The sequence below is a fragment of the Gavia stellata genome, chromosome 2, assembly GCF_030936135.1.
Source record: "Gavia stellata isolate bGavSte3 chromosome 2, bGavSte3.hap2, whole genome shotgun sequence".
Taxonomy (NCBI): domain Eukaryota; kingdom Metazoa; phylum Chordata; class Aves; order Gaviiformes; family Gaviidae; genus Gavia; species Gavia stellata.
The window spans coordinates 112,391,389-112,416,585 of NC_082595.1; the positions used below are offsets into that span (position 1 = coordinate 112,391,389).

The 25,197-nt window shown below is 51.0% G+C and overlaps 1 protein-coding gene across 1 annotated transcript in view; it reads left to right on the forward strand.

The window, feature by feature from the left end:
- The window catches only part of OTOF (otoferlin), a 110,620-nt gene that overhangs the window by 65,060 nt on the left and 20,363 nt on the right, over positions 1–25,197 (forward strand). The window contains exons 6-26 of the mRNA XM_059835914.1: positions 835–908; positions 3,408–3,534; positions 3,843–3,897; positions 6,868–6,999; positions 7,459–7,521; positions 8,398–8,482; positions 9,669–9,828; positions 11,076–11,262; positions 11,594–11,780; positions 12,458–12,681; positions 14,271–14,379; positions 14,852–15,035; positions 18,021–18,141; positions 18,774–18,874; positions 19,333–19,423; positions 20,301–20,417; positions 21,621–21,773; positions 22,250–22,439; positions 22,837–22,961; positions 23,530–23,664; positions 24,141–24,302. Of these exons, the coding sequence (XP_059691897.1) occupies positions 835–908; positions 3,408–3,534; positions 3,843–3,897; positions 6,868–6,999; positions 7,459–7,521; positions 8,398–8,482; positions 9,669–9,828; positions 11,076–11,262; positions 11,594–11,780; positions 12,458–12,681; positions 14,271–14,379; positions 14,852–15,035; positions 18,021–18,141; positions 18,774–18,874; positions 19,333–19,423; positions 20,301–20,417; positions 21,621–21,773; positions 22,250–22,439; positions 22,837–22,961; positions 23,530–23,664; positions 24,141–24,302 (2,782 nt within the window). The remainder of the gene's footprint in view (positions 1–834; positions 909–3,407; positions 3,535–3,842; positions 3,898–6,867; positions 7,000–7,458; positions 7,522–8,397; positions 8,483–9,668; positions 9,829–11,075; positions 11,263–11,593; positions 11,781–12,457; positions 12,682–14,270; positions 14,380–14,851; positions 15,036–18,020; positions 18,142–18,773; positions 18,875–19,332; positions 19,424–20,300; positions 20,418–21,620; positions 21,774–22,249; positions 22,440–22,836; positions 22,962–23,529; positions 23,665–24,140; positions 24,303–25,197) is intronic.

Here is a 25,197-nt window from a genome sequence, read left to right on the forward strand (position 1 = left end):
TGTAGGTAACAAACACCAAGTAATGTAGGATCCCAGATTGTCAATGCACTTGTGGTTGCACGGGCTGATTTTTGAGCTGGAGTAACAGCCCTAGCCCCACTGAAGCATTTGGAGCTAGACGTTCTACTTCTTAAATTTGCCTTGAAATGATGGATATTTTTAGAAAGCAACTGGCAAGCCATTTGTAAGCCATTATTTTGTCAGCCAATCCAGCCCAAATTGCCCTGAGTGAATTTATCCCCAGCCTAGATTGCAGACGGGGAGCTAAGACCGACCTGGTACTGGTGTTTATCACGCTGGAAGGGGAAAAATCATGTTGCTGCAATGAGCTGCTGAAAAACCTTAGGATCTGCACAGGTTTGCTGCTGATCTAGCCAAAGAGGTTATCGATTTTTCACAACGAGGTGGTGGGGGAAGTGGTTGGATGTTTTAAATTTTAGTCAATGGTTTTAAGTAACGGGAGAGCGATTCGACAAATGGGGCAGGAGCAATGAGAAGTCTGTCCGCAGTGGGGCCGGCAGCAGAGATGGGAGGAACGGGTTGCGAGCGAGAGTTCGTTGGCTGCTAACGCTGTGCTCCAGCCTCGTGTTTTATCCCAAGTTGGGGCATTCCCTGAGGAAAAAAACGAGATCCAAGACTCAAAGGCAGTGTGTTTAGCTGCAACCTTGACTCTGCCCTGTGGCATGTTTGCAGCAGCCCCTGCCTAGTTTTTCAGCTGATATTTCCTCTTTTGCTTCTGAGCTGTGAAAGGCTCCTGTTCCCACCCCCAAGTCCTAGAAGACAACACTAAAAATACAGTAATTGATATTTTTTTTCCTCCCTCTCTTCTTCCAGAGCTGGGAAAGGAGTTTTTTCAGCCATGAAGCTTGGCAAGACGCGTCCGTCAAAGGATGACCATCGGAAACAAGGTATGTTATTCCCGGGAGGAGGTTGTTCCCTGCTCCAGAGCTGCTTTTTGGCTATCTTCCACATCCCAGGAATCACAGGGTGGTTTGGATGGGAAGGGACCTTTCCAGGCCATTCTAGTCCAACCCCCTCCCATGAGCAGGGACATCTCCAACCAGACCAGGTTGCTCAGAGCCCCGTCCAACCTGACCTGGAATGTTTCCAGGGATGGGGCATCTACCACCTCTCCGGGCAACCTGGGCCAGGGTTTCACCACCTTCAGCGTGAACAATTTCTTCCTTCCATCTAGTCTGAATCTCCCCTCTTTTAGCTTAAAACCATTCCCCTTGTCCTAGCGCTACAGGCTCTGCTAAAAAGTCCATCCCCAAAGTGGCTCACGTCAGGCACAGCCAGTCAGTAACTCTGGGATTAGGCAGGGAGCTTGGGAGGAGAGCTGGAGAGAGGGGCTCCATGGGGAGATGGGAAGTAGGAACTGATGGAGAGAGGCTCCTGCCGAAGGCTTGGCCAGATATCACCCACCTTGTGCAACTGTGGCAACACCTGGGCATCATGCAGGCAGCTTCTGGCTTATATTTAAAGGGTGATTTGCAAATGTGACGATGCAAAGCAGGATTTAGCCCTCGCACCTTGCTGGGTGTATGGTTCAGCAGCGCAGCAAGAGGAAGGGCTCAGCTGCTGCGGGGCTGCCTGTCCCCCAGCTCGGCTCCGCGGCGGCGCTGAAATCGAACGCCTTTCTGGAAACGCACAAGAGGGTCAGTGATCGGAAATTCCTTGTTGTTTCCATTCAGACCAGAGGATTGGGTTTCAACAGCAAAGAAAAGGGGGAATGCATGTTTGCAGGCAAGGACAAAGCGTTGCTTTAGATAGTGTTTCTGGGCAAATCTCCACTGTTTTTCAGCCAGGTTTGAGGATAGGAAACGGGGAATTTGGCCTGGGACAACAGTGTAGGTAGAGGCATTGGCAGCCTGTGGGAAGGCATGGCATTGAAACATGGACGGCCTCCCTCTCTTCCTGGTGCCTGGGCGTTCATCTCGTGGTTAACGCTTCATGCAAGACCATGGGGAAAGCAGCTGGGATGCAAAGGCAGGAGCAGGGTGTGTGGTCGGGTAGTAGAGTGCCTTCGCAGATCAGGGTTTACCCGTGGTCAGCGAACGGTTGCAACACAGCTGCTATATTGTGTGGTGTGCTCAGTTCTGCGCAGCCATGGGGCTCCTTCTTACACCTTCCCCAGGTACCTCTGGCTTTCACACACCTCACCAGGGCTCTCCTCTCTTAACACCACCCTCCTCTCTCAGCCTCAGTGCTGTCCCACTTGTGATTCCTACCCTCGGTCTGGCCAGCTGGTGATGGGATGGGGTGGATGTGTGGCACCCTCTGCCTGTTGGCCAAGCCAGCATCCCTCTTGTGCCACGGTCTGCTTTCCTCCCATAGAGACTGCTGGTTCTGCTCGGGTCAAACAGACCCACGGAATCACTGAAAACCAAGCTGGGAGGGTGCGAGTCTGTCCGCCCACCCGCATGTGGCAGAATCGAACCTGCTGGTGTGGCTTTGACTCAATCTCAAAAACTCCTAGTTGAGTGAGTTGAGAACACCCTTTCCCCACCCAACCTGCAGCAGTGTGTCTCTCCACCCTGATGGAGAGCTTTTCCTAACACCCAGCCTAGATCTCCCTCGCTTCAGCTGAAGCCCGTGTTATCGCAAAAAACCAGGCCAGACTATGGTGAAAAACCTGATTTCTGGTCTCCTGGAGCATGTTACAAGCTTGCTTACGTTAGTGAAGAGACGGGGAACCTGTTTCCCAGAAGCAGTGTCTGCTGTACGCGTAGATTCGTACAGCTGTGCCACCAAAGCAAACCAGTGACCCAGTGACTATACTGGTGGGTTTGGCCCAAGACAAAATAATCATTGCTCCTTTGTGGTCATTTCTTGACCAAAGCAAAGGCAGGAGGGGCAGGCATGACATGCACGTGGATTGTGCACAGGAAAGGCAGTATCTCAGCAACTTCTTCCAACAGAAACGCAAACCAGTGGACAATGCAGCTGTGTCTCAGTGCCGGGGGGGTCTGAGGTCTTGACTCTCTCCCTGCAGCAATTTTTCTTCTTGGGAAATGACCCCTTTCTCCTGTTTTTTCAGACCTCTCTACCCCAAAGCTAGGCAGTTGGTTGTCTTTGCAACTGCTCTTCTGGTAGTTAGAGCTGCAACACATGCTCAAATGCTCTTTCGCCCCTTGAAGTCTGGGGTGTTTGTAATTTTCCATTTTCTTTTTGCCTTCACAAAACCATAGAGAGGCATGCTGCCCAGGTGGAATAATGTCTCACAGGAGGCAATGCCTCTTTTTTAATCCCTTTTTAGACCAGGTTGTCTGTGACCTGACCTGGTGACCATTGTTCTTTGTATCATCAGGTGAGATTGATAGAATGTATTGGTTACCTTTCTCTTCACCTTTAATTATTCACCGAGGGGAAACAATAAGAGACATTCTTTTGTCTCCTTTATGCAGATGAACCCGCTGTTTTGGAAGCAGAAGACCTGGACCGAAAAGCCATGAGACAGGGATGTGGACTGGATCCAGACACCATCTCCTTGGCCTCCGTCACAGCTGTCACCACCAATGTCTCGAATAAGAGGTGAGGGCCAGACGTGAGCTTGTGCAAGCCAAGAGGTGAGGGCATGCTGGCAGACACCCCACAACCACGCATCCCCTGAGACAGAGTATGTTGGAAATCACATTGCCCCATGCAGCCGGTGTTTTTTTGGGAATACCTGACCTCCTACAAAGAGCACCGATGTTCAGTGGTGTTTCACAGCCCCCAGGGTTTATATTCCTTAGTTTCAAAGAGGGCAGGAGCTTCGAGGGGTGACCCCAAGTGCTCTGTCACAGCTTGCAGCAAGTCCGTCTGCGGTTTGACCGAGGGTTTCTTCTGCCCCTCCAAAGGTCCAAGCCTGACATCAGAATGGAGCTGAGTGCTGGGAGGCCGATGGATTACCAGGTAGGTGACAAACGTTGTGTGTCCCCAACCTCAGCTCACGGGGGTCACAACCCAGGGGGTGGGGGTCTGCTTTGCAGAGGACAAGTTCATGCTGGGTATCAACGTGCTGCGATGGCAAAGCACAACTTCCCAAGAGCTGGCATTTAAACAGTCGAGCGATAAGCTCGAGATTAAGTCATTAACTGGTTTTGCTCTCCATGGTGTGAAGCCCAGAAAACCCAAATTAACCTGTGATTGAAACGGGCTGCCTCCAATACATTTCACAGAATCACTAAGGTTGGAAAAGACCTTTAAGATCATCAAGTCCAACCATCAACCCAACCCCACCATGCCCATTAAACCATGTCCCGCAGTGCCATGTCCACACATTCTTTGGACACCTCCAGTGACGGTGACTCCACCACCTCCCTGGGCAGCCTCTTCCAATGCTTCACCACTCTCTCAGTAAAGAAATTTTTCCTAATATCCAGCCTGAACCTCCCCTGGCGCAACTTGAGGCCATTTCCTCTTGTCCTGTCACTCGTCACTTGGGAGAAGAGACCAACACCCACCTCTCTTGCTTCCCTTTCTCTTACTTCCCAAGAGCTTTCAGTATGCTGTTTAGCATTCAAGACAGGTGAGCCCTGGCTGGCAGTAGGTTGTTCCCTGGATTTCCTTGGATAGGCTGGTACATGGCTGCTGTCGTCCTCTTCAGCGCTGCTCCGTTCCTGCCACTTTATCTAGAATTAGAAGAACCGCACGTTTCGTTTCCCAAGGCTCAGATGATCCATGCTGCTCCCTTTTCTTTTACTAGTTGGTGCCAGGGTGATTCACGAATTGTCTCCTCTTCTTATTTTCGCCAAGTCGTGCTGATTCAGCAGCGATTTAGCTTTATGTTCCCACCTCTCAGCCCAGCAACACGTTCCTGGGGATATCTTGGAACAATGCAAGTAATGATTTTTATTGGAGATTTATTGCAGAATACTTGCAGCGTCGGCTGCAGACCAAATTGCGAGGCTTACAGGGAACGAGTGTGCTTGGCTCAGGAGGGGGGAACATAAAGAACATAAAGAGGAGGGGGAAGGTGCAAAACACATTACAACCAAGAGGCATATGGAATACGAGGTCCGGTTATTTGGCCACTGCAGACAGGAGGATCACAAGGTTGGTGTTCATGGGGAATGGCTTATTTCTGGAGTATAACCAGATATATATAATAAAATATATTTCTTGAGGCTTTGCAGTGCTAGGCTGGTTCATGAACAAGGTACGAGCCTGGCTGACCTCCGCATGTCTGCTTTCCTTTGACAACCAGCTTTTGTGGAACACCTGAGAATTAAGAGGAAAGGACTTTATTTTCCAGGGTCCATCCCTGGGAAACCTCAAGACACTGCCTCGGTCTGTGGCAGCCCAGGGGATGGGAGGGAGGGACATCCTTAATGAAGGATGGTGCCCAGCAAAGCCACCTCCAGGAGCTGGTGTGGGTCGGGGCAGGGGTGGAGGGGAGGTCTCGGTGCAGAGGTGACCCTGGCTGCAAGCCTCCCCAAAAGGCATTTGGGGTGTTTCCGCACACCTCGCCACGCTGTACGTGAGGAAGGAACCTGGGACGGGTTCCCTGAGCCGCTGCAGCGCTGGGTGTGGGGTCAGAGGTTGCGTTTGCACCTCAGCTCCTCTGCGCTAGGTCGGTTTGTGCAATGACAAATGCCGGGCAGCCTTGGCCCCTTCCTCAGAGGGCTCTGCTGCCCTTTTCCGGCTGCCTTCTAGAAGCATGTTAGAATAGAACACAATATTTCAGCTTAAATCATCCCAGCAGGTCTGGTGTTTTTTCTTTTTTTTTTTTTTTGACTGTAATCCGAGCCTCTTTTAAAGAAATCTGACTGAAAGTCAAGCCTCTTAATATGCTACCAAAATGAAATTTCCCCAAGTTTACCCACAAAGATAATAGTTTAATTTTTAATAGATTTCTATTTTTCCATTACTATATGATTTAAGATAAAGCTGAGTTCAAGTTACAAAAGTAATCCATGATCGCCAGAGAAAACGTGTAAATTAACTCATCTGTTGGTCTTCAAGGGAGCCAGGACTGAGAGCTCCTGTTATTTTAAAATAATAATTTTAAATTATACCCAAATTCACTGTGATTTGAAACCTGGGGGTTACCTGTCCTACCACCAACTTGTGATAGATTTTAAAGAGATGACTTTAGAAAGATGTCTGCTGGGAACTGAAAAGATTTATTGCCTACGTGAAATTACACTTTATGTTTTTTAGTTAAATGAAGAAATTTAGGTATAATCCAAGCAGGAATTCCTAATATTAATTTAATATTGCAAGATACAATCTAAATTCCTGATGTTAATTTAATGTCACAAGGTGGATTGAATTGTGAATTATAAACTTCTGTGTCATAAGTACATGCAAGTGTTTCATCTGGATTATTTGCTCATGTTCTATTGAAAGTAGCTTATTTTTCATATACCACATACAGGAGTACTTAATTTAAATAAAACAACACGTGTGTATGCATGCATATAGGAGGGTTGAACCATGAAATGGTGGGCAGTACTCCAGAAATAATAAAGAATAGAGTGGAATAGAGTATTTCAGTTGGAAGGGACCTACAACGATCATCTAGTCCAACTGCAACCCGTTGCGTTTTCTAGCAGGGGCAAGTGAAGCCCGCTGGGGTCTCCCCAGCCGAGCCTCCGCTCCTACAGCTTAGCTACATCCATTTGACTTTACACCTCGCGTGAAGGCACCCATGCTCGGGGGCTGAAGACACAGGGATGCCCGGGGGTCTCCTGCACCCCATACCACGTTGCAGCTTGCTCAGGCTTGTCCGAGCATACCGGTGTCTTTGGCATGACCAGCAGACCCCAGAGCTGCCACCGTTGCACTCATAAAGGAGAGGTGGGGAGACAGGGGTTAAGGCAACGAGGGGCACCTGATGCTGCTCTCAGGAGGTGAAGGTGCACAAATCCCCTTCCCCAGGTCAGCATCACCATCATCGAGGCCCGGCAGCTGGTTGGGCTCAACATGGACCCCGTGGTCTGCGTGGAGGTCGGAGAGGAAAAGAAATACACGTCTATGAAGGAATCGACCAATTGCCCTTACTACAATGAGGTGGGTCTGTCCTCCGGTGATGCTCACGACTACCTGCTCCTTGGGGTCTACATTGCCATTAGTCAATTAAATGTAATTTCTTGTCACTTGGGGTTTTTTCTTCTTTTCTTCTGTCACCTCTTGTTGGAATAAGATGAAATCTCAAACTATGCAGAAGGAGAAATTAAGCCTTTGCCCTCTGGTATTTTGCAAAAATGGTTAAAAGTGCACTTACTTGATCTGTGCTAAATTATTCCCAGTTTTTTCAAGAAGTTAGTGCTTCCTTCTAGTTCCCCAGAATGCAGAGGCTGTCAGTGCTGGGGCCCACACGGATCCGTCCTTGCTGTGACATGTGCTGCAGGATGCTCCTCCAGGCAGTCGCAGCTTCTCTGGCTGGAGCGTGCACCGTCATACTGCCTTTCAATCCAAAAGGAGCCTGCCCCGGCTCTCCTGCCTTCACGACTGCTCTTTCCCTTTCAGTACTTCGTCTTTGATTTCCACGTCCCCCCAGATGTCATGTTCGACAAGATCATCAAGCTGTCCGTAAGTGAGCATGGTTGCGTTGTCCTTTTCGTGGGACTTTGGAAGAAACCAGCCCGTTTTACGTATGCGGTGGGGATGGATTTAAGGTCCTCGACGTGAGACCCCCAACAGGAGCTGAGGTGTTTGGTCCTACAAGCCTCACCTCTTTTGCAGACCCCCGGTCCCTCTTTCTGTCGCTGATCTTCATTGCTGGGGCCACACAGCTCCACTCCTACATTCGCTATTTCCTGCCATGGCTGATCTCTGGTATTTCAGAGCCAGGCAGAACTAAACCTGTCTTGGGATGTGTTTAGGCTTGGGGGCAAGACCTTCCCGAGCCTGCCAGAGGTTTTCCTGAGGCGTGAGACTGGCAGAGCTATTGTGGAAATTCAGGACTGCAAATGCTGAGAGCGAAGCAGAGACTGCAGCCCTCCCCACAGCCACGGAGGAGGGCGATGAACAAGATTTGCAGATTCACTGACCAAAGCACACTGATTAGCAGTATCTATATCTATCCCATGCACAGTCCGGCTGTACAGTTTCTCCCACAAAGGGAATTAGACCATAGATTTTGAGCATCCTAAAGACCCTTCCTTCAGGTAAATGTCCCAGTATTTGTTGCCATAGTGGCTGGAAAACTATGTCTTTTTTCAAAGATTAATTTCTTTGCATTTTCTTTCTATTCAATCCAAGTATACACGTGTTAGCAAGACTGCTAAGCAAGAGCTGCCAACCCCACCATGCCTCCTAGTGTCCTTAGACAGACCAAGGTCCTGCACAGACCAAGGAAAATGCATCAGCTCCTTTCCCATCTGAGACTGAATACCTGTGGAAAGAGCCTTATGGCTCCCAGGGCATGGAAAACAGTCTGACTTGTTTTCCTCTCTCGATTTCCAGGTGATCCACTCAAAAAACCTCTTGCGCAGTGGGACTTTGGTAGGCTCCTTCAAGATGGACGTTGGAACTGTTTATACTCAGCCTGGTATGTAAGCGCTGTTTGCAACCAGCCCGATGTGCCTACCTGCACCGTTGAATAAATGTCCTCCTCAGGTAGCCGGCTAGGTGCTAGTTTCCTTGGGTGATGCTTATCTAACTTAATTTTAGTATCATAGGTGTAAATAAGTCACCTGGGCTTCCTCTGCAGTCAGGAAAGAGCACTCAGCACCTGTGGAGAAGGTTGTATATACCATCCTGAAATAAGGCGTCACAGCCAGAGGCTGAGATGTCCTCTGGGTGTGCTGGTCTCTATCTGCTGAGGAAGGAAGCCCAAGGTGACTTGCTCAGGCAAGATATCGACCTTCCAGATAGCAGAAGGTCATGGGATGGATCTTGCCCTCTGTGGTTGGCATTTAAACTGAGAAATGAAGATGCTTGTTGTGCGATGGAAAAAGAGAGAGGGGTTGATTAGAGCTACTGATGATCCAACTATTGGTTGGACTTGATGATCTTGCAGGTCTTTTCCAACCTTAATGATTCTGTGATAAACAGAACAGCAATGCCCCTTTGAGGGCCCGGAGCTCGCAGCATGCCAGAGCTGAACACACAACACCCCTTCAGAAAAGATACCTCCAAAATCACTGCGGGTTTTGTTTCCTTGCTCCTATGTCACACCTATTGCTGCAGTCTGCCTCTATAAATAAGCCTGAGAGCTAAGATGTACGCGAAGCCTCCAAAGTCTGCATTTCAGGGGTGCTCAGCAGATGATGCTGGGGGGACCCTAAGGGAGCATCTAGTCTGGTTCCCTGCTCCGCAGAAGGAGGAAATCTTTCTAACACCATCCAAAAGACACCTGAAACCTGAAAGACTTAGAATCATAGAATCACTTAGGTTGGAAAAGACCCTTAAGATCATCAAGTCCAACCATTAACCTAACACTGCTACCACTAAACCATGTCCCTAAGCACCACATCTATATGTCTTTTAAATACCTCCACGGATGGTGATACCTCCAGGGATGGTGACTTCCAGTGATGGAAAGTCCACCCCCCCTTCAGACAGTTTATCCTGTTGCTTCTTGGTCTTCAACATGAGACACATCTTCCTAATGAATTTTTCAGGGGTTTCTGTCTGAATTCCTCACACCTGAAGAGGTCTTTTACATTTCCAGTCCTCGCGGTAATTGCTGTGTCTCATTCTGATAAATGACTGTCTTGTCCCCTGGCTTCCAGAGCACCAGTTCTACCACAAATGGGCCATTCTTTCTGACCCCGAGGATCTAACCGCTGGGCTGAAAGGTTACCTGAAGTGTGACATCGCCGTCTTAGGGAAAGGGGACAACATCAAGACACCACACAAAGCCAATGAGACGGATGAGGATGATATTGAAGGGTAAGGATCTGCAGAGCCAGCTTCACACAGACTTTCTTGGGAATGACTTTTCACGTCTCCGTGCCTTGGATGGTACAATGAGGACAGCATCCCTACCAGATCAGGCTGACAGCCCCGCTAGTACCCCTACCTACCTTGTGCGATGAAACCAGAGGGACCAATAAGTTGCTTTTCAGAGAGAGAACACATGGCAGATTACTGGTGCAAATCCAGGCCGTATCAAGTACAAACCAATCGTTTCTATGAGGTCAGAGCATCTGCTGGTTGTTGAGCTCTCTATACCAACACCAGCCCGATGTCAACCAACCTGATGTCCCCATCTAATGCTCCTGTTGGGGATGGGATGGGGTCTCATCGCTTGCTGCCAGGGCAGAGCAGGGAAGTCTGTATGAGTTTTCCCAGGCTGCATTGGTGGGCAGGGCTTTGTGACCCCCCCCAGAGCATCTAAAAGGCCATGGATGAAAAGTCAGGAGAGTTTAAAACTTAGTTTCAGCCCCAAAACATTTCAGGCTAATTAAATATCTCCAAGTGCAACCACAGGCTTTCAAGTCTACCTCTCAGCCTCTCACCACGTAGTCAGAGACCCAGACTAATACCAAAATACCAGTGCAGCTCTCTTGACTTGCTGGGGACCCAGGGGCTCGAGGTACCACCTGAAATATTTTGGGTCATCATTCCATGCTGTAGTGGTGACATTATCCCATTTTTTCATGGGCAACTCCAGCAATTCCTCTAGAAGTTGTTTTGTTCACAGCATCCCCCATGGCTCTCATTTCTTCCCCCGGAAGAAGAAAGCCAAATATACCAAGAAAAAACATTTGGTGGAGTTCAAGTCTCCCCCCCAAATAATGACCCCAGCTCTCCTTGTGCCCTGATAAAGAAAAAAGGCTCCTCTATCATCCCGTTCATCTGGCCTGCTTTAGATGTCTAAATTAGGCTGAGTTTAATCATCCTCTAGACTCCACTGACAATAATGATTATATCCCTTTAGTGGAATGCACATTGTCCCAGGGGCGCTTCACAGGGCTCCTCTAAGTTTTTGCAAAACCACCACTGCCCACCCCAAAACAGAAGGATGGGCAGAAACAGGACAGCAATAAAATCTATGGCTGTAGAAATGGTCATCCTTCCACCTCCACAGAGCCTGTGCTCAGAAAGCGCGGCAGCTTCTCCCCCTTTGCTAAGCCTCTCCTGACAAACCTGCCAGCCCCAGCAGCGGTTTCCAACCCTATCTGCTGACATTGCAGGAACCTTCTCCTCCCGGATGGGGTCCCTCCGGAGAGGCAGTGGGCTCGTTTCTACATCAAGATCTATCGAGCAGAGGGACTGCCCCGTATGAACACCAGCATCATGGCCAATGTGAAGAAGGCTCTTATTGGGGAGAACAAGGACTTGGTAGACCCCTACGTGCAGGTGGTCTTCGCAGGGCAGAAGGTGAGCAAGCTGCGTGCGGTACCAGGGTGACCCTGGGAGGTAACGTGAGTGGGACCAGCCATTGTGCAGGTGGCCAGAGATGATCTCAGTTGTCCTGGCATGTAGATGCTGAGATGCAGGGCAAAGCCACCTCGTTCTCTGTTTCCTCTGTCTTGTGTAGGCTATGATGGATTTGCAGCACTCTCCAATTGAGGAAAGGAGCTTGTTACTTGGGAGAGTCACGAGACAGAATGCATGTTTCGTGGTCATTGGCAAGGGAGCAGTTTAGGTTGTAAGGGATGGCTTGGGACCTCAAACCCTTGTCAAACATCTATCTCCTACCACTCGGCAGGGGAAGACATCTATACAAAAAAGCAGCTATGAGCCTCTCTGGAATGAGCAAATAGTCTTCACAGAAATGTTCCCCCCATTGTGCAAGCGGATAAAGATCCAGATCCGAGACTCAGACAAAGTCAATGATGTGGCCATTGGTACCCATTTCATTGATTTGCGGAAGATCTCCAATGAAGGAGACAAAGGTAAAGATAAGGCGGGGGGCAGACTGAGCTACTTTCTTCCTGGTAGAGACAACCCTTTGGCAGAGAGTTAACAAACTAGCCTAGGATCCTTCCCCACCCCTGGAGATATAGCTGATCCTTGGTGCCCAGCCGGAGAGACCTTGATTTACTGCAGTGGTCTTCTGAGGTCACTGGACATGCGCTCTTTGAAAACCAATCCCCATCACGAGCCTCTGGTCTACGACTTGAAAGCAAAGACACCCAAGAACAAAAAATTCATTGCCATGAATGGTTGAATATCTGACAGGTTCCCCCATTCACGCACACATAAACACACCAGCACACATGGGCAGGATCAATGTGAAACCAAAGATGGTTCTAGAAAGGGGACTAATGGGGGGGGAGGGTGTCTTTTTTCTAAACTCTCACATTGGTTAACTTGCCCAATGGGAGACTCACCTCTGTCTTTGGGCTGGTGCACTGCACAGTTCCTACCACTGCCTCTACTGCGAAACCATCTCCATGTATGGTTGCAATCGTACAATTCCATGCACGCACACATACATATTCAAGCCTGCGTCACCGTACACAGACCAGGAAAGTGACGCCAAGCCATCAGTGAGTTTTTATCCTGAGGCAAAGACATGCCGTCCTCCTTGCACATTCCTTTCCCTATATGCATGTCCGATCTACTGCAGGCTTCCTGCCCACCTTTGGCCCCGCATGGGTGAACATGTATGGCTCCACTCGGAACTACACCCTGATGGACGAGCACCAAGAGCTGAACGAGGGTCTGGGTGAAGGCGTCTCCTTCCGAGCCAGGCTTTTGATGAGTCTTGCTGTGGAGATCTTGGACACCACCAACCCGGAGATCAACAGCTCCACCGAGGTGCAAGTCGAGCAGGCCACATCAATTGCTGATGTAAGTCGCCCCCAACCCTACAGCTGCCAGTGGTGAGTCTTGGGTCTCAGGCCACTTGTTTTTTCACCTTTGGTCTCACAAACCGGGGATTTAATTTAGTGACGTCCTAAGTGTCCTGGATCCCCCAGCACAATGGAAGCAAATCTTGCAAGGATTTCAGATTTTATGATCATTCAAATGCTCACCTCTCTTAGAAGTGCTGGGCAGAAGGAATATCTGAGTGTGGGAGTATCCTAAACTTTGAGATGTTTTTTGGGTTGGGAGTTAGACAAGGACAAAGAGAGACATCTCCTAATGCCAGCTGTCTCACTCATATCCTGAAGATGGGTTTCAAACAGAAGCCAAGGATCTAATCCATTTCCCAACCAATTCTGGCAGGGTGGAACTGGTTAGAGAAATTGAATGACTGTTTCCTGACAAAAGAAGCCCCACAGCTTTAGCCTTGACGTGTAAAGCCTGCTAGGCTGCTGCCTGTGCTCTGCATAAACAGGCACATCCAGGCTTCTCCTACCTGGGGATGCCCACATAAGTTAATCCAGATGAGCCAAGGGTGTGAAGTAGAGGTTGAGAAGTCTCGGTGCTGGTGAGGCCACACCTCGAATCCTGTGTTCAGTTTTGGGCCCCTCACTACAGGAAGAACATTGAGGTGCTGGAGCGTGTCCAGAGAAGGGCGACGAAGCTGGTGAGGGGTCTGGAGCACAAGTCTGATGAGGAGTGGCTGAGGGAGCTGGGGGTGTTCCGTCTGGAGAAGAGGAGGCTGAGGGGAGACCTCATCGCTCTCTACAACTACCTGAAAGGGGGTTGTGGGGAGGTGGGTGTTGGTCTCTTCTCCCAAGTGACGAGCGACAGGACAAGAGGAAATGGCCTCAAGTTGTGCCAGGGGAGGTTTAGACTGGATATTAGGAAAAATTTCTTCACCAAAGTTGTCAAGCTCTGGAAGAGGCTGCCCAGGGAGGTGGTGGAGTCACCATCCCTGGAGGTGTTCAAGGAACGTGTAGACGTGGCATTGTGGGACATGGTTTAGTGGGCATGGTGGTGTTGGGTTGATGGTTGGACTTGATGATCTTACAGGTCTTTTCCAACCTTAATGATTCTGTGAAGTCTGATGGCAGTGCACCCTCTGTGTGAAAGCTCTCCTTTAGAAGTAAAAAGTAGCTTTAATTCAGCTCCAGGGGAAATGAGCCATTGGAAATAAAGCCATTCCAGTTCTGAAAGAGCATCCAGGCAGATGGTTCAGTGTGGTTTGATTAATTCAATTTGTGAGTGAACTCAGGCTCGTATTCCTGAAAGTCCCTTAGACAGTCCCTCGCATGCAAGAGATGACTGATCTTAGTTAAGCCAACACATGTAAAAGGTAGGCTAAAGTCTTTAATTAAACTCTTTCCGCAGTGAGCCTGGAGACAGCTCAGGCTGGGGGAGCGAAAACCCTCATGGTCCCCTTGAAAGCCCAAGCAGTGGCACCTCACCTTCAAAAAGCCCATGAGGGTGCTCAGAGGTGCCAGGTGATGCACCCTCTGCCCAAGGGGACCTGCCCTCCCAGGTGTCCCTCCAGCTGGCCTCGACCCTGATCCCTGTGATTTCTCCTGCAGAACTGCACTGGGAAGATGGAGGAGTTCTTTCTCTTCGGAGCCTTCCTGGAAGCTACCATGATCGACAGGAAAATTGGTGACAAACCCATCAACTTCGAGGTCACAATAGGTTGGTAGTTTTTTTGGGGGAGGGTGGTTTTGAAGCATGCCTGGTGCAGAATGCAGGATCCAAGGCTGAGAGCAGGGTTTCTTCCCTTTCCACACCAACACATGCTAGAGCATGCAGGACTCTCAGTTTAGGGAGACGGTGGTGGCTACTTTACCGGCACAAGCCGTGCGGGGCCCTAAATCATCTGTTGTGTTCATGCTGTGCTGTGGCCAGTGGAGCTGCTCACCCTGGCTTTGTGCCTCCTGAGGCTGACCACCAAAGGGAGTATTCTTACTGGCTCAAGAGCGGACATGAGCAGGGGACAGGCACCCATCACTAGTTTATGGTTCCTGGGCAAAGTTTCAAAGAGTTGAAGTCCGCCATCCTCAGTGGTTCCTGCAGAGAAAACTTCTCCCCAACCTAAATTAAAGCCAAGAGATTGAGCCCAATTGGAGTTACAACCCTGTGACTTTATTTCGCATTTTTTCTTGAGGTAACTATGGGAACCAGATCGATGGCATGACCAAACCTGTCCTGCGGAGGAAGAAAGACGGAGGGGAAGGGGATGAGGAGGAGTCCGAGCTGCTCCAGAACTCAAGCGAGGATGAAGGTGATGAGGATGGAGAACTGGTCTCTGTTTCCTCATCTCAACCCGTGAAGCCCCTGGTCACAGACAGGTAAGCATGCCCGCCTGGCCACTGCAGTGCGGCTGGGCAGAGATGTGGCTCTCAATTCGGACATGGTCTGTAAGTGTTCCCCCGTGTACTGGGTGTGCGAGCTCCCGCCGCTGCCTGCAGAGATGAAGTCAGAGGTGAAGCCAGTGCCGTCACGGGGCCTGGAGTCATTTGGCCAAACAGACGTGGGAGCTGCAGTGGGGACCAGATCTCCATGCCCTGTAAAGATTAGAGACCACATGTAAATACCTTGTCTTAGATACGACAGTCTGCCAGCTGAACATCCACCCCATTCCCTACAGTTCTGAGCACTCCTGTGGGTTCTCTGATGTCTAATAAGGGCTGAATTTACCTCCCAGGCTACCCTACAAAGGACATCCTTCATCCACCTGGCTAGATATGCACCCAAAACTCAGGGCTATCTGATACCTTTAGTGCTCTTCCCCTGTGGCAAATAGGGATGAAGTTAACCAGCGGATTAAAAAAATCATTGGTGGGCACTGAAAAAAACAGGTTCACTCCCATACATATCACAGAATCACTAAGGTTGGAAAAGACCTGTAAGATCATCAAGTCCAACCATCAACCAACAAACACCACGATGCCCATTAAACCATGTCCCACAATGCCTCGTCCACACATTCCTTGAACACCTCCAGGGATATGTTTCATACATTTAGGAAACTTCTTTACTGAGAGAGTAGTGAAACATTGGAATAGGCTGCCCAGGGAGGTGGTAGAGTCACCCTCCCTGGAGATATTCAAGGAGCGTGTGGATGTGGCATTGTGGGATGTAGCTTGATGGACATGGTGCTGTGTGGTGTTGGGTGGGTTGTGGCTTGTTGTTGTTGTGTGGTGGGTTGGTTTTTTTTTTTTTTTTTTTTTTTTCCAGGTTGGACTTGATGATCTTACAGGTCTTTTCCAACCGTTGTGATTCTGTGATTCTGTGAAACCAGTCTAAAAACAGGTCCTCCTCTGGGATCGCTGCCACCCTTGGTGGCACAACCCAGTACTGCACATCAGGGAGGAGAGGTCTGGGCTTTGCACCCGTGCTCTGCCTCGCTGCCCGACCTATAAAAACGTTGTGGGCACCATGTGGAGACAGGCAAAGTCCCTCTAGAGATAAGACATAGATGTCAGTAGTGAAGGTAACTTGTGCTGAGAAAAGCTGCGTTTAAAAGCCAGACAAGGTCGCAGATGCGCGGAGGGAAGAGAATGCAAAAAACTGCTGGCAAAAGTTCTTGGGAATGTGTTAGGCAGGAGATTGGTGTAACAGACTTAAAATCCTCTCTGTCTCCCTAGTTTGCAGCATTTGGGTCAGTCTGTCTGTCCCCACTGCTTTCAGTCAGTGACAGCCACACTCTGTTCTTTAACTGAACCAGGGCTCAGGAAACTGCCTCCTACGTTGGCTCTGTCGATGCACAGTGGACAAACCTTCTATTCTCTCTGCCTCGGTTTCTCCAGCTGTAAAATTATGACAATTTTTTTTTTTGCCTGCTTTACGAATCGCCTTGTGATGCGCAGGTAGCCGTCACCCTAAAATACAGACAAGATCCAGACAGCTGCAAGCGTGATTCAGAAGTAGGAGGATCAGCAAGCCCCAAACTGAACAGGATCAGCACACGTCTCTCGGCATGTCTGGGCTGGGCTTCAGCCGCAGCCTGGATTTGAATACAAAGGACCAGTACTAAGGAAAGCTAATTGGATTTAACCTGATGAGATATGCTTAAAGTGGATTTTAACCGTGTTATACCAGTAGACAGATGTTAATAGAATTAACTGGCTGACTTAATTCACTTGGGAAATGAAACAAACCACACTGTATCGAGGGTATTTGCATTCCAGATAAAAGTGTCTACCTGGGGTTCCCTCACTTGTTCACCAGCTCCTTGTCGAGGTGAATGCCAAACGGAGATGAGAAGCAGCGATGTTTTCTGAGCCTGTTCCCCAGGCTCTGACTCTCATGCTGTTGACCCAGATGTCTCCAGCCCCTGGGTGCTGGGAGCCTCACGCTCAACTGTGGGGCTCTGCTGACATCCTCTGGCTGGACATACCCCAATGGATTCGGAAGGACGAGGTGAAGCTGGTTTTTAACTAAGGGTGATCCCAGGTGCGGCAGGAACCGCAGTGGATGGATCCCAGCTCACGGCCAGTGCTCAGGCAGCTAGGAAGCATGACCCCATTCTTCAACCCCATCCTCCCTTTAACTGTACCACGACTATTACCGCTCCATCCCACCAGCGTATGGAAACTCTTAGCTCTGCAAAGGGCAGAGACCTTTGCCTGCCATGAAGTCCAGGGGACTATAGGAGATGCTCACCGGCATTCAGAAAAGGGTGTTAAGCCTTCGGATTCCCTTGTGCCCCTGCTCACACTGCTGCCACACCAGAGATGTTTGCTCTCTGCTGGGCTATGGGTGAGGTTGTGGGAGTGGGAGCTTCCCTGGTTTCTCTCTGGGACGCCAGGTCTGAGATGGTAAATTTGCAATCCCTGGGCACTGCACCCATCCACTCCGGGTCTGGCGTTGGGAAGGGTGCTAGGAGAGCTGGCACCTCTGTCCTTCAGGGTGCAATTGCTAGAATGAGAGGAAATGGCCTCAAGTTGCACGGCGGGAGGTTTAGATTGGGTATTAGGAAAAATGTCTTTAGGGAGAGAGTGGTGAAACACTGGAACAGGCTGCCCAGGGAGGTGGTGGAGTCACCATCACTGGAGGTGTTCAAGGAACGTGTGGACGTGGCACTGCAGGACATGGTTTAGACATGGTGGGGTTGGGTTGATGGTTGGACTTGATGATCTTACAGGTCTTTTCCAACCTTAATGATTCTGTGATTCTGTGAATTCACCTCAGCCCCCTCTCTCCCATGCCTGACCTCCTATATACCCTGCTCCCCACCACAACATTGCCTCCCCGGGAGAGGTGCGGGACAGGGGCTGTTCCTGGCCGGGAGCATTACCACCACGGAGCATCTCTTCTGCCTCCTCTTGCAGGAACTACTTCCACTTGCCGTACTTTGAGAAGAAGCCCTGCATCTATATCAAGAGCTGGTGGCAGGACCAGCGCCGCAGATTGTATAATGCCAACATCATGGACAAGATTGCGGACAAGCTGGTCAGTACGTGCTGGGGAGGGAGGGGACAGCTTGGGGCATGGGGCTGGCATGAGGCACATCCAGGCTCGCTGTGCAGCTCTGCAGCTCGTCACAAAGCAGGGACAAATAGTGCAAGGACCCACTAGCAAACTTGTGCCAGAAAGGGGGAAGTTTCCCAGTGCTAAATGCTCCACAATTGGAACGTCCAAATCCTAGGAGGTCACTGAATTTTCTGTGGGTCAGACCCAGGTGTCCCCACCAAAGGGTGCACGGGCGGAGAAGCTTTGTCCCTCTGGACTGAAGGGGTGAACCACTTGTGTGACAGAGTCTCCTTAATAGTCTCAGCTGATTCCCAAAAATTAAAGGCAGGGCCTGGAAGGTCCAGCCAAGATGATGTGGACCTTGGCCAACTGGTCTCACTGGGGGGCAGTGGAGCCATTCCCACCACCCAGAGCCAGGTCCCCGCAGCCAAATGTGTGCCAGACCTGAGCCCTGAGGCCGGCAGGTCTGGAGAAGCAGCAGATGTTTCCCATTGGCAGCTCCCACAGGGCTGCTCTATGTGGGGTTGGACCTCAGGGTGGACCTTGCCCCACCGCGGGGCTCTGCCCCACTGCCCCCTCACCGCTTCCCCCCCCCCAATTTGATGCCACAGGAGGAAGGGCTCAACGATGTGCAGGAAATGATCAAGACGGAGAAGCCGCACCCGGAGCGCCGGCTCCGAGGGGTCCTGGAGGAGCTGAGCAGTGGATGCTTGTGAGTAAAAGATGGGCAACGGTGGCCCATTGCAGACCCCTGCTCGCTGTGGGGCTATGGGCAAGGTTGTGAGCGTAAGCTCACCTTGCCTTATCCTCTGGATAACGGTCAAGCATTTCATGGCATTAGCACAATGCCATATCAGCTGCCTTCCTGGCTTGGAGCATGGGTGAGGTGGTGCTTACATCTGCACCCCAAAGACCCCAAACCAGTGGTGAAAGACTCAGTCTTGTGGCCTCCACAGGCTGGGACCTGATCAGCACCAACTCCCCAGCATGACGCTCAGCATTGGGTGCAAACAGGCCACTTGGCCCCGATTGCGTTGCAGACTGGGGGGGGACAAGGGCATTTCCCTCCAGTGACGTGCCCTGCTGCTGGCAGAGATCCAATCGGCCACAGCTCCTTGGGGAGAGCCCGCGGGCTCCCACGGGATTCATGCTGCCGACCTTTTCCACCAGGCGCTTTGTGACATTGGCTGACAAGGACCAGCACCACTCTTCCCGCACGAGGCTGGACCGGGAGAGGCTCAAGTCCTGCATGCGGGAGCTGGTAAGTGGGATTCAGCCGGGAAGGGAGGAGGATTCATGAACAGGGGCTGGACCTCATCAATGCAATGGGGAGCTTTGGTCCTTCAGCGTGCTGATTTCCAGCCTCTGTGGGTTGAGGGCTCGGGGTTTATTTCTGAATAGAGGAGCCCAAGAGCACTTGGGTCTTGCATGGGTCCCAGGTGGCACTTGGGTCCATGCTGCTGCCTCCCCTCCACCACACTCTGCTTCACCTTGGAAAGAAATTCAGGAGCACAGAGGAGGAGCTGCATTGCTGTCAAACAGCTGAGGAAACTGGGAAGGAGTAATTTAGGGGAACCCTGCAGAGCACAGCTGTTCCAGGGGTAGATATGGCCTAGATGTTTGGGGCTGGTAGCCCAGCTCCTTGCAAAGGAGTTGGATGTGCAAAAGAGATGTACAAAGAGCAGGTGGCTTCTCCAGCTGGCACAGCCAAGGACACCAGCTTCAGTAGCCGGCTGCCTACCAGAAAGCGATGAATTTAACATGTGAAAGCCTCCACCTCCCCTTTTCTGAAGGTCAGGTGCTGAATTACAGCAGGGTCAGCAGGAGGGGAGAGACTCTCCTCAACACCAGGCTTGAAGCCACCCCAAAATGCCCTAAGCCCAGGTGACACCTTTCTGCCCTGTCCATCTTCTCCCGGGACAGACATCTCTGCACTGTCAGGGGCCCTCCCTGCATCACACCGATGTTAACAAAGAGGTGTCAAAAGTACCATCACCAGGATGCATGTAGTGGGATTAAGGCATCTGTCTCCTCACTACCCCTTTCCAAATGCTGGGGACCTGCTGGGTGCTGCTCCCTTCTCTGTGCTCCGTTCTGCTCTTCCTTATGTGATGTCCTGGGCTCCTCTTTAACCGCAGGAGAACATGGGGCAGCAAGCCACGACTCTGCGGTCGCAAGTGAAGAAGAACACCATGAAAGACAAGCTGAAGCTGGTGCAAAACTTCCTGCAGAAACTCCGGTTCTTGGCGGACGAGGTGAGTCCCTCTGCACGGAGAGAGGGTGTTAGCTGGGTCAGCACATGGCGACAGCAGCCTGGGATGGATGGAGACATCTCTGCAAACCCCATAGGCAGAGGAGGTCCCCGGTAGCACGGGTCTTGTGCAAGGAGCCACTCCAAGTCTACCCACTGCCCCATGCCTCCCAGGCTTGCCCATGCGCTGCTGGGTTGGAACGAGTCAGCGCTAAAACAAATTTAAGAGCACTTCCCAGCCAGGACCAGAGCTGGGTCCTCTTGCAGCTGAGCTGAAGGCGGTTTTGCCAGCCTCAGCCATGGCGAGGCCATGCAATTCCCTGGGGGATCAGTCATCGGAAGGTGGCACGTGTCCACGCAGCATTAAAGTCAGCAGCAGGGAGCCGTTTCTGATCTTGGCTAGGTAGGGAGTTGTTAAAATAAGTGGCTCTAGGGAGACCAGTCCTCTTGCAGAACTCAAACCGTCTAATTTTTATCGATGAACCGTATTCTTGCTTCAATCCAGCTCACGGGTAAGGGATAATAGTCCAATATATTAGAGTTGCTCGCCGCATTTCCAAAAGGATGCTGTATCTGCAAAATATTTTTTCCTTCCTTCAGAAAATTACACCATTCCTCTGATATTTTTACAGTTTAGTACTGGGTCAGCCATTGGGGGTTCTTGGCCCTCGTGGGAGCTGTAGTTGTTGCACCTCCTGTTCTCATTTCCCATGGCAGGGTCCCAGCCTCGACTATGTATCCTTTGTTACAGCAAGGCCTTCCTTGGCTTTGACTCACCACAGCAGAACATAAATCAGACTATAAGGTGTGATGGGACCTGTCCAGACAGGGAACCTCTTCCATAGTAAGGAATGAAGGTATGGTCCCTGCCCTACAATCCCCGTGGCCACTGGAAGAGAAAAGGAAAATCTTTAGTCTTCTAATCCAAAATTTAGTTTCTTTTTTTAGACTAGAACAAGTGTAAATCCCAGTTTCTTTCCTGCTAGGCTTCACCCTGCTGAGCTTAGCTCTGAGCAGCTTTTCTTAAGCAGACAAGCTTCTGCAGCGAGAGGCTCAAAACCATTTCAATGGCCCTAATGTGGCAATAGGTACATCTGCCTCCTGTGGCATCTGTTGAATTTGCCTTCAGAAGTTCTCCAGCCCCGCTGGTGCCTCCGTGGTCGGAAAGAGCTGAGCCACTGACAGGGCTCTTCTCTGGTCTTCACAGCCCCAGCACACTATTCCTGACATCTTCATTTGGATGATGAGCAACAACAAGCGCATTGCCTACGCCCGCATCCCTTCCAAGGATATCCTCTACTCCATTGTGGATGAGGAGATGGGCAAGGACTGCGCCAAAGTGAAGACCATCTTCCTCAAGGTGCCAGTCTATCTTCCCTGGGGGAACTGCAGCCAAGAGGAGGGAGATGGAGGAAGGACAGACTGGGAGGACGGGAGATGGAGATAAGAGAGCTGAGTATCCAGTTTTGCTGGAGCTTGAATATTAGGCAAAACAGACCCACACTCTACTGGTAGGGGTGGAAGTCTGCTTCTAGGAAGTGTGAAGCACTGATCTTACCCAGTCCAGTAAGTGAGAAATGTCTGGAAGGAAAGAGATGTGTGGTCCAGCTGGCCACAAAAGAGAATGCTGGCTTAGAAAGAGGAAGCCAAGAGGAAGAAGATAATGCATGAGACAGAGTAGTGTCATGATCCAAAACGCTGAGGGCTGGGTCCCTGGTTTTAAGGGGCAGTGGTACAAGCAATACGCCAGAAGGAGTTGAAAGCTGCAAGAGGTGGTCTGTCCATCTCTAAGGCCTTCCCTACATCCATGTAAACTCTTCTGTACTTTGTGCCCAGCTACCTGGAAAGAGGGGCTTTGGACCTGCTGGCTGGACAGTTCAGGCCAAGATGGAGATGTACTTGTGGCTGGGCCTCAACAAACAGCGCAAAGACTTCTTGAGTGGCCTGCCCTGTGGCTTTGAGGAGAAGAAGACCACCAGAGGCCAAAACCTGCCATCCTTCCCACCCATCAGCCTCCTTTACACCAGTAAGAACATCCTGCCTGCCATGGGTCTGGGGACAGGACACGGAGAGGGCAGGAGGGAGCCTGGCTGGACACCACTTGGGCCAAGGGCTTCCAGGAGCTAAGGGGGAAATAACTCCAGTTGTCCCAGTCTGAGGTCGCCCACTGCTCCCATGGGGAGATGGGGTGTGGGAACTGTGCACCCTCTTCCCTACCCCGTTCATAACTGTCATTCTGCACACCACCAGAAGAACATCAAGGAAGTCGTATCCATTCAGGACTCGTGCTTTGAGACTATATCCTTCATCAGTGCTGGCCCTGAGCAAAAGCATGCCCCTGAGACCTCGCTCTGCAGGCTGAGCCCCACGGCTGGGCTCCAGGGTTGTGTATCGGGCTGTCTCACTTCCTCTCTTTCTTGCAGAGAAGCAGGTTTTCCAGCTGCGAGCCCACATGTACCAAGCCAGGAGTTTATTTGCGGCCGACAGCAGTGGCCTTTCGGACCCCTTTGCACGAGTCTTCTTCAACTCCCAGAGCCAATGCACCGAGGTAAACACCATCTCCTGACCTGGAGGGCTGGGCTGGGCTCTGGCGTTGCATGTCCCATCAGATCTCCATCCTGCTCCCCTGCCACAGGTCTCATGACTGCTACTGAAGCAAGGATTAGGTTGATCACGGGGTTCTGGTGTGGGAAAACTGTCATGGCACTGGGGCTTGACTGTCTCCAGGAGCCCCTTCCCCAGGAGCACCTTCACGACATGTTCCCCCATACCAGCACACAGCTATCCCATGTCCCCGTGGCTGTGATTCACCTGTCTGGTTAGGAGAAACTGGAGCATGTTGAAGTGTTTTTTCTCTCTTCCCTTCCCGGGGTTGAGGGCTGCCAAGCTTTAGCAAGCCTGGTGGACACTGGGAATAATTTGTGTCTGCTTGCCTGCTGTTGGGGTTTTTTTTCTCAGAAGAGTCCTTGGGAGATACTCCATGCCTCACTGGTCCAAAAAAATGTGCAGCAGCCCACTAGTGCTGGCAGGCAGCTGAGACCAACGCCAGGTCTGCTGCCCTTGCACAGGGCCTTAGCCCTTATCTGGAGCAGTAAGTCTCTCTCCCGTTCTTCCAGGTTCTCAATGAGACCCTGTGTCCAACCTGGGACCAGCTGCTGGTTTTCGACAATGTGGAGCTGTATGGAGAAGCCCATGAGATGCGGGATGACCCTCCCATAATTGTCATTGAGATCTATGACCAGGACACAGTGGTAAGATGAATCCCGGCAAAGGAAAACGTTTATGATTTAGATGCTGCGATCACTCCTGAGTCGGAGGCCAGGCAGATGGTGCAGAGGGTGTGAGAAGCAGCTTTTCTTCTGACCGTTGGAAGATGGTTCCTCCACATCTGCCATGGCATGAGCAGCCTCTGCTGCTCATTAGACCTCAGGCTCAACTTAATGATATCTTATTTTTGGAGAGTGAAGCAAGAGCTTTTGTGAGGCTGGAGGCAAGGAGGCATTACCTGAGTCTTTCCCTTTAGAAAAGCTGCTCAGCCCTGGCCTCCTTGCTGTCCCAGCCCTAGGCCACCTCCTTCACCTTATTTGAAGAACCCAGGAGTGAAAGCTGTCACTGAGCTTTGGTGTCCCAGGCCCACCGGACTCGTCCTTGTTCTGACCACGATGGGGCTAACTTGGGAGACCTCGTGTTGGGTCAGCAAACCCAAGTTCTCTCTTTGCCTCTCCAGGGCAAAGCTGACTTCATGGGCCGCACCTTTGCCAAACCAGTGGTGAAGATGTTGGATGAGCACTACTGTCCCCCACGCTTCCCCCCACAGCTGGAGTACTACCAGATCTACCGGGGCAACTCCACAGCGGGTGACCTGCTGGCTGCCTTTGAGCTGCTCCAGGTACCAGCTGGCCAAAGCCACCCCAGACCGAGGGAGGGAAAGGATGGGATGGAGGTTTGCAAGGGAGAGGGGCTTAATCCGTGCTTGTGTATCTTAGGTGCTGCAAAGAGCAGGTAGTTCATACATCCTAGGAAAGCTAGAATGGTTTAACACAGCTACTAACCAGTGAGAGGGCAGCTCCTGCCCAGTTATGCTGGTCAAGATGGTGTGCAGTGAGTCCTAGGCATCCTGCTGAACAGGACACCCCACTAACGAGTTGCGTTAGTCCGAACTCCGCATCATCACTGGGATACAGGAGATGGCAATGGGAGTCCTGATGTTCTCGGAGATGCCAGTTTGAAGGTCTCAGGAAAAAGGAGTGGGAATTCATAGCAGCATCCCAAGAATACGGTGAAATTTTAGCCGCGTAGTCTGTGGGGGTAGCAGAGTTAAACTCTCCCGCTTTCATGCGTCCTTCCCCGTACACTGAAACTGTTGTATTTGTGTGGACATGTCTCAGCGGATGCCTGGTGTGCAGAGGGCATGAGATGTCCCAGCTGAAAAGAGAGAGGTCCCAGCAAACTCCACACAGTGCTGGTGGGTTCAGATGTGCAATGACCGACCTGCCACAGACACTTCTGACGCAGCTGAGCACCAGCCAGGGGCAGTGGTCCCAAGGCTGGCCGCACATCCGTGCGATGCTTGGGGAGGTGGGCCCTTGGGGACTACGTGCTCCCTCCACCTCTGGGTCTCCCCTTTATTTCAAAGGAGACTTTCCTCTACATGCCTGTCTGTCTGCAATGTCCTCAGATGCCCTATGACCATGGCAAGATCAGGGCAGCTTTGCAGGCTGAGGCTGAGCCTGGTGTCCCACTCCCCAAGGTGCTTGTCCTGTCTCCTTTGCCTGCCAGGGCAG